This window comes from Oreochromis niloticus, linkage group LG3 (genome assembly GCF_001858045.2).
Source record: "Oreochromis niloticus isolate F11D_XX linkage group LG3, O_niloticus_UMD_NMBU, whole genome shotgun sequence".
Lineage (NCBI taxonomy): Eukaryota > Metazoa > Chordata > Actinopteri > Cichliformes > Cichlidae > Oreochromis > Oreochromis niloticus.
In genome coordinates this window covers 40,326,641-40,345,760 of record NC_031967.2, presented here as the reverse complement: position 1 = coordinate 40,345,760, position 19,120 = coordinate 40,326,641, and the positions used below count along the sequence as shown (strand labels likewise).

The following is a 19,120-nucleotide window of genomic DNA, read 5'->3' as shown; positions in this document are numbered from 1 at the left end:
CTTTGCATTTCAACGGTATGTTTGTATTAAATATACTTTATAGTTATAAATGTGCACTTTTTTAAGCACTTCTGCACACTCTCAGAAATAGAGGTACGAGAGAAGAACATTTTTGTACCTATAGGTACATTTTTTTTAAATGTTCCCTTAAAAGTACAATACTGGTCTTTAAAAGTCCAGAAATGCCCCTTTAAAGGTTCAATTTGAAATACAGTACAAATCTGTACCATTTTGACCTGTACTGCAGTGACAGTGGCAGAATATGGTAATGGGTCAGCATGGAAAAATCTGGATGGGCCTGGTTAATTGTAAAATTCATATGAGATGTGAGTGTGCTCATAAAAGCTACATGTTATAATCAAATCTGTTGGTCCTCTCCTCTGTACGTAAATTATCCTATGATGCAAAGAATATCTGTAACCTACCTTTGTGTAAGTTATGTTAAATTATATTAAAAAACACACACACAATGACATGCAGGCACAACCAAATGATGTTAAAAAAAACTGGTCCTTTTCCATTTTATTAAGTTCCAGTTATAATTTTTAATGTTTTAAATCTTGGTTGTAGCCTTCAAAAACGTGAAATCATTTTACTGTTATGTTTGGCCATTTACTTTTTCGCTTTTACTACATCCTAGAATTGTTCATTAATTGTTAGGTTTTTATGGAATTTGCAACATCAAGTTAAACCGAGGTTCTTTGGAAGTTAAAATGTCAAGCAGATTTTTATGTTACGGTGACTACATTTTGTAAGTTACAAATATAGTTCGCCAAGATAGCATAACGGTTTCTAAACAACTGCGCATTAATACCACAATGTTGTATTTTCATGTGTCAAGTTCGCAACTCGCATTAATCCCAAAGGCTGAAAAGCCAGCAGCGATGAGTGCTCCGCCTCCGCGCTGACTAGCGTTGACGCAGAAAATGACTCTCAGGGGGTTATCAACGGAGGAGCTCCTTAAAAAGTTGATGGAAGAAGGCATTGATGTGTCAGACGACGAGGCGCAAAGGTTTAGAGGTAAGTCGGGTGTGATTTTGTGTTTTTATAAAAATTACAACGTGTAATTTTACAGTAGAGTTAGCAAAAGTCCGAAGAGCTAGATTTAACATGGGTGAAAGCTAGCAGTTAGCTAAGTTTTAAACAAAGAAAGGTACAAATGTGGACTATTTAGACTGTTGGTGGAATGTTCAACGTCTGTCTGCCCGCCGTATTCGAGTGTTATATCAATAAATAGTGACTAACCGTGTACAACAATGTAAAAAAATCAATAATTTCTCAAAACATGCTAGTATGTAAATATAGCTATTAACAAAATGTCTGGTGACACTGGTAAAATTTCTTATTTTGAACAGTGATTGTCATGTATAGGTGAAATAATAATCTTGTATTCATTATCTTGTTGTAGTTGAGGGCTCATAAACGAATTTGTTACATGCTGTTTCAAATGAATTTCCTTCTATAAACAGTGCTTATTTTTCTTGCATTTGTATACATTTAATATGCATTCTATGTAGTGTTTTGTCTGAAACCTGTTAAAATCCCTACAGAACCTCAGGTAAGAGTTGACAACAAGAAAGCTAATAGAAGGTCAACAGATGCAACGTTTCCTGACCTGTGTGGACCACCGTGCGAAGCTCTGACAAAGCCTGAGAACATTTTGGCCAGCCGTTCATCAAGGTGTTTTGTACCGCACCCTGGCCAACAACAGCTTGTATGTTAAAGTTTTTAGATGTCGCAAAGTGCAACTTTTAGTGCTTGTCTGATTTTGTCATCCACAGTCTATGACACCTCTCTGTTTTTTTTAGCTCAACTATGTTCTGGACATCAGCAGATCCAAAGATGAGCTGATTGTTGAAACGTCTTCTGGGTGCCTCACGCGGACAGATTTTTGGACACTGGGTTTAAACAAACAAATTGAATCGACTGTAAGTATTTTGTTTCTATGAATATGAAATAATAAAGTGTACATTCATTTTTTTGATGATTTTTTCTGTTTCAGATTGGAAATGGCTGTTTTGAGCTTATCACTAAAATTGTTCAGTCAAAGGTACTGTATGTTGTATATGATGATTGTCAAGCTTTAATTTAAAGAGTTATTGTTTTAAATGTGCTGTTTTTACATTCTAGGGGATAAGCATTTACATAGAAAATCTGTATGTCACCCGGACTTGGCTTGCACCCTATGGCTGTGATCCATTGCAGTCCTTTCCTGTAAGTGTACCATCCTTTAAAGAAACAAGCAAGTAATCAAAATGATTTTTTTTTTTATAACTTTAGTGAGAGTTCATATACTGAATACTTAAAAATAAAATTCTGTTTCAGACTGATGCTCAGAGGATGGACATCATAGTTCTCCCTCTCTGGACACCTGGTCATTTCCAGTTGTGTGTAAGTCTTGTCTTTTGACACATACAAACTGTTAGAATTTTGCTATGTGTCTGAGATGTATTCAAGCTTTTATGACGCAGTTTCAAAAGTCTTTGATTATGATCGCTTGCAATGACATTGTTTTCAGGTTTGAAGTTTGAGGTTGATGTTAATCAATTAGATGCCCCATACTCTACTATTAATAATACAGCAGTCCCTCGTTTATCGCGGGAGTTACGTTCTAAAAATAACCCGCGGTAGGTGAAGTCCGCAGTAGCCAACTTTATTTTTTTACAATTATTATAGATGTTAAGACTGTAAAACCCCTCACTACATGCTTTATACACTTTTCTCAGACAGGCATCAACATTTTCACAGTTCTCTTTTGTTCAAAACTCTTAGAGTTCAAACCTTCTTAGAAACATAAGTACAGTATTATGGAATGAAACCAAAAGGTGCCTTTGGCGGTGCAAAATGTATCGTCGGCATTGTTGTGTTTGTTTGGGAGAAAACTTACAAACATACAGTACAGCACTTCAGGGTTACACTGCTAGCGATCGAAGATTTATGTAAATTCAACAAGCTAAACGCATTCTGTACTGTACACCAGCGGTCCCCAACCTTTTTTGCACCATGGACCAGTTTAATGTCAGACAATGTTTTCACGGACCAGCCTTCAAGGTGTCGCGGATAAATACAACAAAATAAAATGATACAGACAAAGCCAAAAACTGTGGTATTTTGTAAATATAATAATAAACGTGAATTCAGCTGTGCGCCAACAACAATGCGAGTAACATCCTCCTCTCTGCTTCTTAATGCTCTCTGGTCGCTATGGTAACGCGTAAATAGTTCTTTCAAAATAAGACACACAACTACAACCATACATTTCACACCGGAGCCTCAACTCTCGCAGCCCGGTACCAAACGACTCACGGACCGGGCCTGTTGGGGACCGCTGCTGTACAGGAGACACAGGACTAGATTGATTGACAATGGTCTACAGCAATCAGAACGCACAACACGATGTGCTGTAAAAAATAAAATAAAAATCAGCGAAACAGCGAGTGTCGCAAAAGGTGCACCGCGTTATAGCGAGGGACCACTGTACAATAATTTCCAGTAGCACTGCTGATATTTGAAATGGTGAGTTTTGAGGTTGTCTTCAAACAAATGCATTGTACCAGGAAAGGGTGTTTGAAGGATTAAAAATGTAAAAAGTAATGACTATTTTATACTTATGAAAAAACCTTTATGCAGGAAAAGTAGCAAAGATACAAATACAAAGACATAACACATGGACACTTTTGGCCACGAACAAGCTAAGGGGATGGTGATTTTTTTTAACAAACCCAGAGTGTTAAAAAAAACCCCACTTAGAACCATTTTTATTTCTCAGCAGCAACAATAGTAACAAAAACACAATGTAGTTTTCGCTGTCAAAGTCGACCTGCAGCCAGGTGCTCTTGGAAAACTAACTAACTTTCATGAGGCTTGCGCAGATCACCGAGTCCTCCACAAGAAGTTCTGATGTTTGTTAACCCTTTAAAACCGGTCAGAGCGGGCACGCTCCGTTTTGCGTAACTATTTTTAAATCCTGGTAGCTCTGCAACCACGTAAGCTAGAGCAATAATTTTTTTTGCATATGAAACCGGAGGAGTTGTACTTACATCTTATGCCATCAGCTTGTCCTAGGTCACGGTTTCCTTCCACATATAGCTTTGCAAAAACTGCATAAAAAGCGCTTGCAGCAACAAAAACATAATATTCCAGAAACACGCTTTGCCGATCCGATCAGCTGTTGATAACACTTCCTACGTTGGAATAGACGTCAGCGCGAACTATCGCATGTCCGCCATTACCTGCCCAAAACCGGAAGTGACGCCATTTTCGCGGAAATTTACGTTTTTTACTATCAGGGCCTCATGAGCCTATACTGGTGTTTTTAAAAGTTATCTTTGACTTTATGACTTTCTGTGTCGTTTCTGGGATGCTTAGAACTCATATTGCACTGCTGGAAATAGTTTATTTTGATGCATATGCTGTTTTTTTTTTTACAAATTTGCACTATAATATTTATTTTCGTTTTTCCTGCAGTATATAAAAATTGGTGTATCTGAAAAATAAAACTATGAAGACACTCAAAATAAATTTCCTGTGGTGGGAAACTATTTTGTGCAACTTTTTTGTATTTACAGTTTTGAGGGATAAGCCTCTTAAATTTCTCTAACTAGAAATCTATGTTAAAAAAACAAAAACGTTATGTAATTACTATGCACTTAATGTATACATATTATTAAAATTTGGGCTATAATGGTTGTATTGATGTATAGCAACTTGAAATGCTCCCAAAAATGGCACTACAGCATGTAAAAAATATAATAAAAGTTCTGGCGGACTTGGTTCTATGGTAGGTCTTAAAGGGTTAATAAACACTCCACCACGTGGCTGGGAAAACACAGTCATTACATCAGCTCCCATGGATACATTCACTCACTTTTACTACACAGAACCTGACATTACAGGTAACATTCTCAGATTTTCATTGATATGTTTCATTTATTCTGTGCAACAGTGTCATTGTTTTCTCTGTAGAGTGGAAAGTTTACATCATTATGAATATCAGAATGTAGTACGAAGTGAAATAAGCGTGCAGTGCTGAGCTTGAAAGGTTTCTGTTTGGTGACAGAGGCTCATTTTGACCTGTTTATTAAACACATGAAGGTGAACACATGACCTGCCAGGACCATATGTCCCGAGCTCCGGTTTAAAAATGACTGGATAAATCCACATTGTTAGGTCTGCACTCACAGGCCTCTATAACTCAGAGACTTATGAACAAAGAGAGACACTCAGAGCTCAGTCCATTTTAACTTGAGAAGGAAGCCAGTCCAGTCAGGATCCCAGAGCTTTAAGTTCCTCACCTGATCCCAGCCAACTTCAACTCCAGCCTGCCCTCGCAGCCTGTTATTCAGTGAAAACAGTTACAGAAACACCCCATTGTAAAACCCATATGGTGTGTAGTAAAAACTAAGGCACTGTGTTTGTGTGTATGTATGCACATGCGAGCATGTGAGAGCATGTATGCGTGTGTATGTGTGTTTGTATACGTGACTTCCTGGTTACACGCATTTTAACAACATCTAACAACACCAAAGGGTCATCTCCCGTCACCCCGTATATGGCTTAACCCCTTTAACAGTCTATACAAGGCACAGTTGAGCCCATAAATGACAGGAAGTGAACATTCCTTACCAGAGAAGGAAACCAGAATCTTATGTATGTATGTATGCATATATATATATATATATATTCAATTCTATTCTATTTATATAGCGCCAAATCGCAACAGCAGTCGCCTCAAGACGCTTTATGTTGTACAGTAGATCGTACAATAACAGATACAGAGGAAAAACCCAACAATCATATGACCACCTATGAGCAAGCACTTTGGCGACAGTGGAAAGCAAAGTATCCCTTTTAACAGGAAGAAACCTCCGGCAGATCCAGGCTCAGGGTGAGCAATCAGCAGATGGCCGCCCCTCGCTGAGCCTGGACATGTATATATTTATATATATACACAAAAGAAAAATTCCCCGCTTGCCCCTGCAGGCGGTCAATCCTTCAAGCTCAGGTCCTCTACCAGAGGCCTGGGAGCTTGAGGGTACTGCGCAGTATTTTAGCTGTTCCTAGGACTGCACTCTTCTGGACAGAGATCTCCGATGTTGTTCCCGGGATCTGCTGGAGCCACTCGCCTAGCTTGGGAGTCACTGCACCTAGTGCTCCGATTGTTTAGCCATCACCATTTTATCCGCTGTATCTGGAAGTCCCACAGGATCTTAGCTCGGTCATTCTCCACCACAATTGGGGGCATCTGCCATTTTGACCTCGGGACTTCCAGGCCATACTCGGCACAGACGTTCCTGTACACTATATCGGCCACTTGGTTATGACGTTCCATGTATGCCCTGCTTGCTAGCATCTTGCACCCTGCTGTTATGTGCTGGATTGTCTCAGGGGCATCTTTACACAGCCTGCACCTGGGGTCTTGCCTGGTGTGATAGACCCCAGCCTCTATGGTTCTTGTGCTCAGTGCTTGTTCCTGTGCTGCCATGATTAGTGCCTCTATTCTGTCTTCCAGTCCAGCTTTCTCCAGCTACTGGTAGGATTTCTGGGTATCAGCCAATCCGCTATCTGCCGGTGGTACATACGTGCAGGGGCCTGTCCTTCCATGATGGTTCCTCGCCTTCTTCCTCTTTCTTGGGTTTCTGCTGCCTGAGGTATTCCCTGAGCACGCTGTCAGTTGGGGCCATCTTCGTGATGTATTCTTGGATGTTCCTTGTTTCATCCTGGACTGTGGTGCTGACACTCACCAGTCCCCGGCCTCCTTCCTTCCGCTTAGCGTACAGCCTCAGGGTGCTGGACTTGGGGTGAAACCCTCCATGCATGGTAAGGAGCTTTCTTGTCTTTAAGTCAGTGGCTTCTATCTCCTCCTTTGGCCAACTTATTATACCAGCTGGGTACCTGATCTCAGTTCTGACTACCTTCCATCTCTTTGTTATCATTCGACTATACTTCTCCAGTCCGAATGACATCCCAATGTCATTGCTGTATATCCTGGTGGTGTGGATAAGTGAATCAATGTCTTGTTCACTCTTGGCATACAGCTTGATGTCATCCATGTACAGGAGGTTGCTGCCTGGATGCCTGACAGGAGCTTCCATGTGGTACTGAGGTACATTATCAGTCGGTAGTTGGATGGGAGCGGTCCCTTCTGGGGGTCCTTGAGGATCAGGACCATCCGGCCTTCAGTTAGCCATTCCGGGTGTCTCTCGCCAACTAGCAACTAGTTCATTTGTACTGCCAGACGCTCGTGGAGTGCAGTCAGCTTCTTCAGCCAGTAGGCATGAACCATGTCGGGGCCTGGTGCTGTCCAATTCTTCATACTAGAGACCCTTGCTTGGATGTCTGCCACCGTTGTTATGGTCCTGGGTCGGTGACCCAGTGTTTTTAGTTTTTGTACTTTCACTTTTGATTTCATAATGGTTTGACTGTTTGTGTTTTGGGTTTTCTGTCCTAGTGTTTCTAGCACCCTAGTTTCATGGTATTTCCTGAGTTCTGATTTTTAGGTTTTGTTATTTGACCTCCCATTGTTTATTCTGTGCTCCCTCTGTTCTGTGTCACCCCTACCTGTGTATCCCCCTAGTGTAGCTAGGTTTCTGTGTAAAGCCCGCGTCTGTGTCTTCGCATGTGTTTTGAGTTTCCTGTTTTATTGTGAAAGTTTGTCCTATGCCAGTGTGTTCAGTTTGCATTTCCCCTGTCTCGTCTTGTTGATCACAATCAGCTGTGCCTCCCTCCTGTGTGTAGTTGCCTCGTTCCCTTCTGTGTATTTATAGCCTGTGTTCACTCATGTTAGTTGCTAGTCCGTCTGTCACAGATTAATAGGCAGAGGACTCACTCGCCGGATTCTGAAGTTTAGGGAGAAGGTGAGGGTTTATTCACAATGTGACACCAAGTGAGAATATATACATATATACAGTGGAACAGATAACACGGGGCTCCAGGGAGTAGAGCGGGGTCCGAAGGGAAGGTCCAAGACAGGGGTACACACACGCTCCTCTTCAACTTGATCCGTAACTCTCTCCAAATAGCTCACGCTCACTCACACACATCCACAGAAATCCAGACGGCAGGGAAGACGGGCAGGGAGTCTAGAAGGCCTCTACACAGAGGAAAAACAATGTCAGGAGGAAACTCTAGGAGATCACAAGGAACACTTTCATAGGCTAGGCTACACTGACGCTAGGTAGTGTGACGATCCAGCGAGGAAGCAGCCTCTCTTGCCATCTTAAGTAGTCTGCCAGGATCAGTGTGAATGAGCCACAGGTGCGTGATCAGGGCGGGTTCAGAGGCGGGGATTCAAGGTCCAGTTCCTCCCTGGTGGGAGAGGCTAAGACAAAAAATACACACACCATGACCTCTCCAGATCTTGAGAACCATGACACCGTCTGTGTTTTCTCCCCGAGTCTCTCTGTGTTTCTTCCCTGCGTGTTTCTCCCAGAGTCATCCATTCAGGCTCGTTTTGTTAGTCGTTCCCAGTTTAGGTCGCCTTAGGTTTTGCTTTGCTCGCCGTATTTCTGTTTGTCCCACCTGTGTTAATAAAAGCTCGCTCACTTACAAACCAGTGCCTGCGTCTGGATCCTGTCGCACACTCATTACACGTCTGCCCCCACAGCCGTGACAACCATGATGGTTACTGGACCATAAAATATTCTTCCTCGCTGCATAGGTGAGAATACAATACAGCCTCCTACTATTACTAAATATTAACCGCCAGCTGGGGAGGCCCAATATGAGAGACACAGCGTTACATCTCCAATTCACAACTCAAAATCTTCTCCATCTCAGATAACACAGTAGATATATTCTTGCAATTTCAAACATGACCAGAAGCTTCGACTTAGGGTACCAATTTCTGTCTTGCATTTGAGCCACATGGGTTAAAGTTTAGGATTATATTGATGTCTGCGATATGATGTGTATGATTTTTAACTGTATTGGTTTGGTATGATTACAGACTGAGATTGATTTGGCAAAACTCGTATTTGGCTGCATTATTTTTTTACTGAGCCACGGTCCACTTGCTGAGTCACGGAAATGTGGACTGTTGGTTCCAGTTATGACTCTGCAAAATAAAAACATTTTATTTTGTTTCATTACAAACCTATGATGCTTGATTAAAGTTTTTTTTTCAGAAGGCTAATTGATAGCAAATTAACTGTACATTATTTTATATATTTATTTAATTATTTATTTATTTAGTTTTTGTGTTTTGCATTCATCACCAAATAATTTTTCACATTCCTCTTTATATAATCTTCAATGAAGCCACATTTAATATTGCATTTAAATTTCCTGAATATATAAAGGTACACTTTATTCGTGTTCACTCCATCCAGGCCTTGTGACTTTGTCAGGAACCTTTATATAAAGAAAAAAATAAATAAATAAATTTGACAACATTATAAAATACTCTGACAAAAATAATGATCTTTACTGTTATTATTTAAAAAAAAAAAAAAAAACAGTACTGCCAAAGTTGAAATCATAAACATACTGTAAGCTCACTAACACACAGAGAGAGAATTTAGGACCTTCTCTCTTTATCTCTTTATATACTGATGATCACTCATATTCTGCTTCCAGATAGTAAAGATAGTTCTTGGCTACGAGCCCGACACGGAACCCGACGTATTAGCCAGAGGTCCCTTTACTACGGTTCAAAGACGCGGTGTCACGGTCCTGGGTCGGATCGACCCAGCATTTGAGTTCCTTATGTTTTGGTTTTGAATGATTGTTCTTTATGTTTCTCTGGTGCTTTGATTTTTATTATGGATCTGTGTTTCAGTTATTCTGGTATATTTCTGCATTATGACTAAGGTTCGGGTTGTATTTTGTTATTATTGCCGGTTTAGTTCAGCGTCAAGCCTGCCTCTCTCTGTCTAGTCCGTGTCTTAGTTAAGTGTGTTTTGTTTCCTGTTTTACTTTGAAGGTTCATGTTCCTGTCTGATGTCAGTGTTCCAGCTTTGCTCTCCCTGTCGCGTTAGGTCTTATTCCTCCCAGCTGTGTTCCCCTTCTGTCTCTAATTCCTTGATGACTCCCTCAGTGTATTTAAGCCCAGTGTGTCTTTGTGTCAGTGTCACGTCGTTAACGTCTGTTCACCCTCGCTTCCTCTGTGTGTTCCGTTAGCCTGCCAGCCTGCCAGCCTGCCAGCCTGCCTGCCTGCCTGCCTGCCTGCCTAGTTATTCTGTTCTCCCAGTTTAGTTAGTGTTTTTCTGTTCTGCTTCTTACCAGCAATAAAGCTGTGTGTTTTGAGTTACCTCTGCCTCAGTGAGTCCTGCATTTTGGGTCCTCTCTTACTGCCTGCCTACACACAGACATGACACGCGGACCTGTTTTATATACGTGCGGAATAGTTTTCTATGTGAGATCGCTGCAAAAAGTGCAGCCTTACCTAATGTCCACCCTACTGTTACTCAGTTTATATTAAGATTTAAAAGTCTAGTTGGTATTGGTATGGCGAGCAACCTTCAGTAATAGTAAGCAACAGTGTTGGGACTAACGCGTTATTAAGTAACGCGTTACAGTAACTACGTTATTATTGTGGTAACGAGCACGGTAACTAGTTATTATGCCAAAACCAGGAACGCGTTACTCGTTACTGGGATTTAGATAGGCTCGTTACTCGTTACTTCGTGTGGTGGCTATCGTGGAGCTTCCACAGATTCAATAACATTAGCAAGTGGTGGAAGCCAGCAGGTGGATGAAGGAAAAGGGAGGCAAGAGGAGAGACCCGAAGCGGCCGCCGATCCGCGTGTCAGGTGAACTGAACTTCAGGTAAGAAGTTATTTCCTGCAGTCTATCTGGGTCAGATATAAACCAAGTTTAGGTGGAGTTTATTTTCGGCATGCTGACATTTTCGTACTGCGTGCTAGCTAGCATGACGGAGTTTCTACTGTATACAGCTGGGTGGGTGCTATGTTACTGATGTTGAACTTTATTTTGTTCATACGGTTAATTATTAGAGTTGCCAACCAACCGTCCCGTAAAAAACAGAATCGTCTGGTATTCAGAGAAAATATTACGCGTTTCGTACTGAGGTGAAAAGGAACACAGTTTGTCCCGGACTTCAGCTACAATGAAAAAGACACAAAGCTGAAGCTGCACAGCTGCCTCTTCTTCTCTCATTCTCTCCTCTCCTGTTTCTACTTCAATCACGAAACTGATCAATGATCAGCTGATCGGCTTTTCTCTCTTGTTTATTTATCGCCCACTTTGCGCCAGAAAGAGGGAACCAGCGGATGTCGCGTTAAACAACAGCAGCACGTTTAAGCTTGATCAGCTGTTGTTAGAATTTATTTAATATTAATTTCTAGTATCAGCTGATGTTTGCTGAAGCCACAGCTGTAAAGCTGCTGGTCATGATATCGGTTTGGTTATCTGGTGAGAGGGAAACATGCAGATGAAACCAGGAGATGTCCTTACTGAATCATCAGAGCTGAACAGGTGATGGAGAAACAGGTTTACCTTTTAGGTGACATGGATGAGTTGAAGGGAAGTTATGAGCTGTTTCTGAGAGACAAATAACACCAGGATCCTTTTCTATGTAGCTGACAGCTGGTAACTGTGCAGGGGCGGGTCTAGCAAAGTTTTGCCAGGGGGCCAGGTAGGGCATTAACAGGGAAAGGGGGGGACAAGGAAATACTTTTCTTTATTATTCTCATTTAAAATGTCTCGCTTTTAAAAAAATAATTATCTGAGTCTTACAACAAACAATTGATAGACTGATACATATATACCATCAGAACAGTGTACATCACTGTCACAACAGTGTTTATTTTCATTCAAAGGCTTTATGATTTTTCCTATAATGGTGGGCCGGTCTCTAGTCAAAATGCCCGGGACGATTGTTTTTGTCCCAGTCCAGCTCTGTATGCAGCTCATCTGCAGTCTGGTGTTACCTACATCTTCCTATTCAGAAGGCAGAATTTCCAAGTTCTGAGTACAATCAAAAGCACCACGACTGCAGTTTTTGTGTTGGATGTAAAAAGCAGGCTAGAATCATGGCGGCGGTCAACGACGGTCCAGGCGTGGGATTTCTCTCGTGGAAATGTGCACATTATTTTTTCCTTTCTATTGGTAGGTGGCACAGCGCACTTGTGCCAAGTAAGCAAGCTAGAAGACTGGCAATCTTGCTGGGTATCCAGTTACGGAAGCAACACATTAACAAGAGAATTCTGAGTAAAACCAAAGTTACTTTCCCTAGTAACTAGTTACTTTGAAAGTAACGAGTAACTTGAAGTAACTGAGTTACTTTTTTTAGAGAAGTAACTAGTAATGTAACTAAGTTACTAATTTAAAGTAACTTACCCAACACTGGTAAGCAATGAGCAGTGTTGGGCAAGTTACTTTGAGAAAGATAATTATAGTTACTAGTTACTTTTTCAAAAAAGTAGTTAGTAACTGAGTTAAAATATTCTAAAAGTAATTAATTACTTGAAAAGTAACTATTGCATTACTGAAAAAAAATGTTTAACCCTCTGCGGTCCAGGGTATAATTGGCCATTTTTAATTACTTTTGATTTTCCCTCTACATTTCACCTTTAAGCTATTTACTTTGCCTCGTTTGGTATCATCCTTTTCAGCACAACCTCACATGTCTGAATTTACAGTTATGTTTTCATTTTGACATACTGTATTAACACAATTGATCTAAAATCAGACAAAAATGTAAAATCTGAGTAAAAAAAAGTTATATTTTTTACTGTAACAACCACAAACATGTTTATTTAACCCTTTAAGACCTACCATAGAACCAAGTCCACCAGAGCTTACTTTATATTTTTACATGCTGTAGTGCCATTTTTGGGAGCATTTCAAGTTGCTATACATCAATACAACTGATATAGCCCATATTTTAATAATATGTATGCATTAAGTCCATAGTAACTACCTTCATTGCAAAAAAGTGCAATAAACTACAAAAAAATTGAAAATCGTTTTTAGTTTTTTTACATATATTTCTACTTGGAGAAATTTAAGAGGCTTATCTCTCAAAACTTTAAATACAAAAAAGTTGCAAAAAATAGTTTACAACAACAGGAAATTTATTTTGAGTCTCTTCATAGTTTTATTTTTGAGATATACCAATTTTATATACTGCAGGAAAAACGAAAAACAATCCTATGATGCAAATTTGCAAAGAAAACAGCATATGCATCAAAATAAACCATTTCCAGCAGTACAATTCGCTCCCTTGTGATGACCATCTCACACTTGCCCAGAGAGCGGACTTTGTCGCGTTACAACAGCGATTTGCAGATGTGTTCTCCCCCTTTCCCAGCTGAACGTCTCTCATTGAGCATCATTTTGAAAACGAGCCTGGTGCGACGGTGCGTTCACAGCCCTACAGGCTTCCTGAGCATAAACGGCAAATTGTTCAGAAAGAATTGGTGGAAATGCTGAAAATGGGAGTGATAGAAGAGTCACACAGCGTGTGGTGTAGCCCCATAGTTCTTGTGGTGAAGAAGGAAGGGTCTATACCAGAGGCAATCTCAGTCCACGAGGGTCGGTGTCCCTGCAGGTTTTAGATGTGTCCTCGAACAAACACAGCTGATTTAAATGGCTAAATTAGCTCCTCAACATGTCCTGAAGTTCTCCAGAGGCCTGGTAATGAACTAATGTGATTCAGGTGTGTTGACCCAAGGTGAGATCTAAAACCTGCAGGGACACTGGCCCTCGTGGACTGAGATTGCCCACCTCTGGTCTATACAGTTCTGTGTCAACTATCGCAAGGTGAATGAAGTGTCACCCTTTGATGCTTATCCCATGCCCCGGGTCGACGAGCTCCTGGATCGGTTGGGCATGACCCGTTTTATCACAACACTGGATTTGACCAAGGGCTACTGGCAGATTCCCTTGTCTGCCGAGTCCAAGGAAAAAATGGCCTTCTCCACTCCTTACGGTTTGTACCAATTCGTTACGCTTCTGGTAAGGCTTGTTCGGAGCCCATGCCGCCTTTCAGCGCCTCATGGACCCGGTGCTGCGTCCGCACGCTGCATATGCTGCCGCTTACCTGGATGACGTGATCATCCACAGCGACACCTGGGCGGAGCATGTGCAGCAGCTGGCCGCGGTCCTGGAGTCCCTGAGGAGGGCGGGGCTCACAGCCAACCCGAAGAAGTGTGTGGTTGGACGGAGGGAGGTACAGTATCTGGGGTACCACTTGGGGGGCGGGCAGGTGCGCCCACAGGTGGAGAAGACGGCAGCTATCGCATCCTGCCCGCGCCCCAAGACTAAAAAGGAGATGAGACGGTTTCTGGGGCTGGCAGGCTACTACCACCATTTCCTGCCGGAGTTGACCAGCCCTTTGACCGATCTCACCCGGACGGGTGCTCCGTTCAGTGGACGGGGCCGTGCCAGGCGGCATTTGTGCAGGTAAAAAAATCTCACTGCGGGGAGCCGCTGCTTCACACTCCTGACTTTTCCCTCCCTTTTGTTCTGCAGACTGATGCCTCGAACAGAGGGCTGGGGGTCGTTTTGTCCCAGCAGGTAAGGGGGGCCGACCGTCCCGTTCTTTACATCAGCCGGAAGCTGACAGAGCGTGAAAGATGGTACAGCACCGTGGAGAAGGAGTGCTCGGCTATCCGGTTGGCGGTCGACTTTGCGACTTTGCTACTACCTCCTGGGGCGCCTATTCACCCTCTGCTCGGACCATGCCCCGCTGCAGTGGCTCCACCACATGAAGGATGCCAACACCCGGATCACCCGGTGGTATCTGGCTTTACAGCCCTTTAAGTTCAAGGTGGTCCATAGGCCGGGGGCGCAGATGGCTGTGGCCGATTTCCTCTCTCGCTCGCCGGGGGGGGTAGGCTCCTCAGTCGGGCGGTGGGGGTGTGTGGCGGAGGTGTGGTCCCGGGCGCGGCTGCAGGGGAGGAGTGGTGCAGTGAGCTCAATGGGGCGGTGCGGGAGAGGCAGGTGAAACACAGCTGATGGAGTTTGCGCTGATGATGGTTTCCTTCCCCTTTTTAGTGAGACGGGAGAGGAGCGGAGGGGAAGCTGGGATCAGCTGGGACGAGAGCTGTCCAGACGGCAGACTGTCAAAAACGAATAAATTTTCTAAATAAATGTGACAGCTGGCAATCACGAACTGTGTGTGTGTGGGTGTGTGTTTACGTGGATGAAGTGCATTCCACAGTTTTTTTATGTATTGCTCATAAGCAGAGAGTGCTTGCTAGCGCTTTCCTTAGACAGTAAAAGTGACGAAACTATTCAGGTAAAAACATGCCTATATTGTTTATCATGAATCTGGTTTTACGTGGCCTATCAACACAATTTAAAAACTGGTATATATCACCTTGTTTTGACATCTTGAAGTGGTCATGTGATTGATTTACCACAACTTTATTTTTCCTCAGTGCGATTGTTTTGCCCCCTAGTTCCAGGTGTTGTGCCACAAAGTGATTGCCATCCGAGGGAGTGCGCACAGCTGCTTTAAGCTGTAGCGCCCAGATTACTTACATAGACAGCTACTTCCGTGCAACTGATATAAGATGCGGTAAGCTGAAGACAGCTTCAACTGTCTGTTTGTTGAAAAATAGCGCTCTGCTAGCACTACCACAGTTGGGTTTTCACACTTCCCATGACTCTGCACCGCTTGTCCAGCTGCTTCACCCTCAGCTCACTTCTCTCCTCCTCCAGCCCCAGCAGCTACTAAAATAGGGAAGGTATGCTCAGATGATGCTTGCTGGCTGTGACAACCACCTTCCCCTGACACCACACCCTGAACCCACTGCTCCACCCCTTCCCTGCAGCCGAGCAACAAACCACACTCCATCACAGACAGAATTAACCAGCACATTTCCTGGCTGTCTAAGCTTGTTATCAGCTCCCAATACACACTATCCACTCTATTTCCACGCATTAGTGTTGTGAACACAGACCTCTCTACCTACCTGGGAAACCTGGGTTGTGTTTTTTAAATCACAAAACACAAACAAGGTTTTTGGGGGGGTTCAATACTTTACTGGAAAAATTTGCATGCAGGACAGAGAAATTCCTGCCACACAAAAAGTGGCCAATATATTTGTTTTACATTTAATCATAATAACAAAGATGTACAAAGTTTGTAGATCCACTTTATACAACAAATCATCGATCAGTAAAAATCTAACTCAATTCCAAAAAACAAATTCAACATTCATATAAAAAATCCAACCCTGCAGAAATCAAACATCTGATCAAACACCAGGGTTGGACACAGACTTTCTAATCTGACATCACAAAGTTATTCTGACGCTGTAAATCTAATTGAAAATTCCCCAAAACTACTATGAGAAAACTGTTAAAAGGTTCAATGATAGAATAAAAATACTTTACATATAAAATCAACAATCTTCACATTTCAGAAACTGGAACCAGCTTTAAATATGACTAAAATAATAATAAAACAATCAATTCTCTATTCATTGACTAACTGATGAATCACTGCAGCTCCAATATATTTTTGCATTTGACAACCCACTACAGCAACTACAGAATAAAACCACTAACCAGACTGATGAAAGATTTCAAACATGCTGAATATGAAGAGTAGTATCATTTAAACTCACATGATTATCAGCCATAAGAACAAATTCAGATTTATATTGATGTAAGGTATATAAATGTAAGTACAGTTTACACAAGTAGATAAAATGGTCAGGGATCAACATGAACCTGTCTTCTCTATTTGACTTTAATCAACTCTGCAGTGACTCCATCTCCATAAAGATAAAGTCCAGCATAGAGCGGCTGAGTGAATGTGGTCTGGACTCTGTGGAGGAGAGTCATGGTTTCAGAGACGCTGTAGAAAGACAGAATACCTGCTCTGTGATCCAGGTACACTCCTACTCTGGAGGACAGAGGACCTGAGAGGACAGTTTGGACTTTGTTGTGCCGAAATTTATAACTGTTTGTGTCACAATGTAATATCCAAGATTTGTCATTGTATCCAAATAAACATTCATTCACTCTCCCTGCTCTGCTGATATTCTTGTATGTGACTGCTACACAAACTGCCCCTCTCCACTCCACCTCCCAGTAACAACGTCCAGTCAGACTCTCTCTACTCAGGACCTGAGAAAAATCAGTGAATCTGTCTGGATGAAAAGAATAAGACTGTGATTGATTCATTCTTGTTGTTTTTCTGTTCCCATCAGATAATAACAAATGTGTGTTTGCTGTGTTTGGATCCAGTGTGATTTCATGTGAATATTTTAAGAATCCAGCTCTGGTCTTTGGCTCTGGTGGTGACAGTAAAACATCCTCTTCAGTGACTGTCAGTGAGATGTTTGTCCATTCCTCTCTCAGAATGTCCTGTAGTTTATCTCTGGTCTCTGACACAGCTGCTGTCACATCCTCAAAGTAGCTCAGAGGACGAATATTGATGCTGGATGAGTGTGTAGACTCACTGAGTGCTGACAGTGAGGGGTAGTTGTGTAGAAACTGGTTGTGATCCTCTGTGTGTGAGAGCTGCTCCAGCTCGCCGTCTTTCCTCTTCAGCTCAGCGATCTCCTGCTCCAGCTTCTCCTGAAGCTCTTTGACTCGACTCACTTCAGTTTCCTGCTGGGATCTGACCTGCTGCTTCACATCAGAGCTTCTTTTCTGGATGAGACGGATCAGCTCAGTGAACATCTTCTCACTGTCCTCCACTGCTTTATCAGCAGAGCCATTGATGGCCTCCACCTCCTGTTGAAGCAGCTTCACATCTTTCTCTCGCTCCTGGATTCTCTGCTGGATGTTTAGTCGTCTCACCTCGAGCTCCTTCTGCTTCTCAGTCCTTTCTGCTGCAGCTGGGACTGTTTCATGGCCTTTATGTTCATCCACTGTGCAGAGATAACAGATACTCTGCTGATCAGTACGACAGAAAATCTTCATCACCTCATCATGACGAGAGCAGATGTTCTCCTGGAGCTTCTTGGAGGGGGCCACCAGCTTGTGTTTCTTTAATGGAGCTGCATCACAGTGAGGTTGGAGGTGTTTCTCACAGTAAGAGGCCAGACAGACTAAACAGGACTTGATGGCTTTCAGCTTCCTCCCAGTGCAGACATCACAGGCCACATCTTCAGGTCCAGCATAGCAGTGATCAGCTGGAGCAGCTTGGAGTCCAGTCTTCTTCAGCTGCTCCACTAAAGCTGCTAACATGATGTTTTTCTCCAGGACAGGCCTCGGTGTGAAAGTCTTCCTGCACTGAGGGCAGCTGTGGATTCCCTTCCTGTCCTCTTCATCCCAGAAACTTTTAATACAGTTCCTGCAGTAGCTGTGTCCACAGGTTGTAGTCACCGGATCCTTCAGTAGATCCAAACAGATGGAAGAAGAAAAGGTTTCTCGGTCCAGCTGAACTCCTTCCTGTGCCATTTCTCCTCTCCATATGAATGACTGTACGAAACTCTTCTCTTAAATACAAGTGAACCTGTTCCTAGAAAATATGTGAACAAACTGGATCTGCTGTGTTTAAGGTGAAAGAGGGAGAAGTTCACTGAGTGGTTTGAAAAAGAAAATGTGTCCAACCCTTCGTTCACTAGCTGGGCCCACGTCCTCATTTTAAGTTTGACAGCGTTTTAGTAGGTAAAGGTGATTCTTGGACATGAATTGAGCTGCAATTTGTGGAAGGCCTTGAAGGGACTGCCGACGGCGCCTGGGCCTGGCAGATCCCCATGTACTAAATAGAATTGAAGAAGTTAAAGAATTGAAAAGAGGAGGGAGTGTGGGGCACGTAAACAAGAATGACAGCTTGCAGAACTGGGAGAACCTATATAGATGAGAACTGTAAAGAACGTGTTTGGAGGTGTGGTCCCTCTCCTGAAATTCCGATACAAAATCTCCAATTATTCAATTAACCACCATCTCTTAGGAAGAAATAGACTTGGAGAAATGTTTAAAGAATCATAAATGAAAGTCATTTAAACATTTGGTGAAATCAAATCATAAAAAACATCAACAGTGGAACCCACTGATATGATTGAAAGTAAAGTAAAAGCATCTGTAGAGTGGGAATGATTGTTCATCATGTGGGATTAAGGAGTGCTTTAATCCTTCATTTTACCACATGGACTCAATATTATTAATTTTATTATCAGCAGTCATGTTTTTACAAGTCAATCCAACTATCTAAAAGAGGAAGTGTTTGCTTTCATAATAAGACAAAAGA

The 19,120-nt window shown here is 42.3% G+C and overlaps 2 protein-coding genes and 1 long non-coding RNA gene across 4 annotated transcripts in view; 2 read left to right on the top strand and 1 right to left on the bottom strand.

Annotated features, from left to right (window-relative positions):
• Positions 1-19,120, top strand: part of LOC109203633 (tripartite motif-containing protein 16-like) — a 536,611-nt gene that overhangs the window by 87,851 nt on the left and 429,640 nt on the right. The gene's annotated exons all lie outside the window — the stretch shown is intronic.
• LOC102082718 (uncharacterized) lies at positions 1,849-2,520 on the top strand. Of its 2 annotated transcripts, XR_003216194.1 has the most exons (4): positions 1,849-1,928; positions 2,003-2,050; positions 2,131-2,214; positions 2,326-2,520. It is a non-coding gene; the product is annotated as an uncharacterized LOC102082718 (long non-coding RNA). The 2 variants fall into 2 exon arrangements; XR_002063409.2 differs by having other exon boundaries at positions 1,920-2,050; positions 2,326-2,518.
• On the bottom strand, positions 16,631-18,392 carry LOC109203634 (tripartite motif-containing protein 16-like). The gene has a single exon (XM_019363266.2). The coding sequence runs from the start codon at positions 18,325-18,327 to the stop codon at positions 16,657-16,659; it is 1,671 nt and encodes a 556-aa protein (XP_019218811.1). The 5' UTR covers positions 18,328-18,392; the 3' UTR covers positions 16,631-16,656.

Excerpts from the sequence above, each read along its gene's own strand:
- LOC109203634 (XM_019363266.2), bottom strand. The coding sequence starts at position 18,327 with ATGGCACAGGAAGGAGTTCAGCTGGACCGAGAAACCTTTTCTTCTTCC.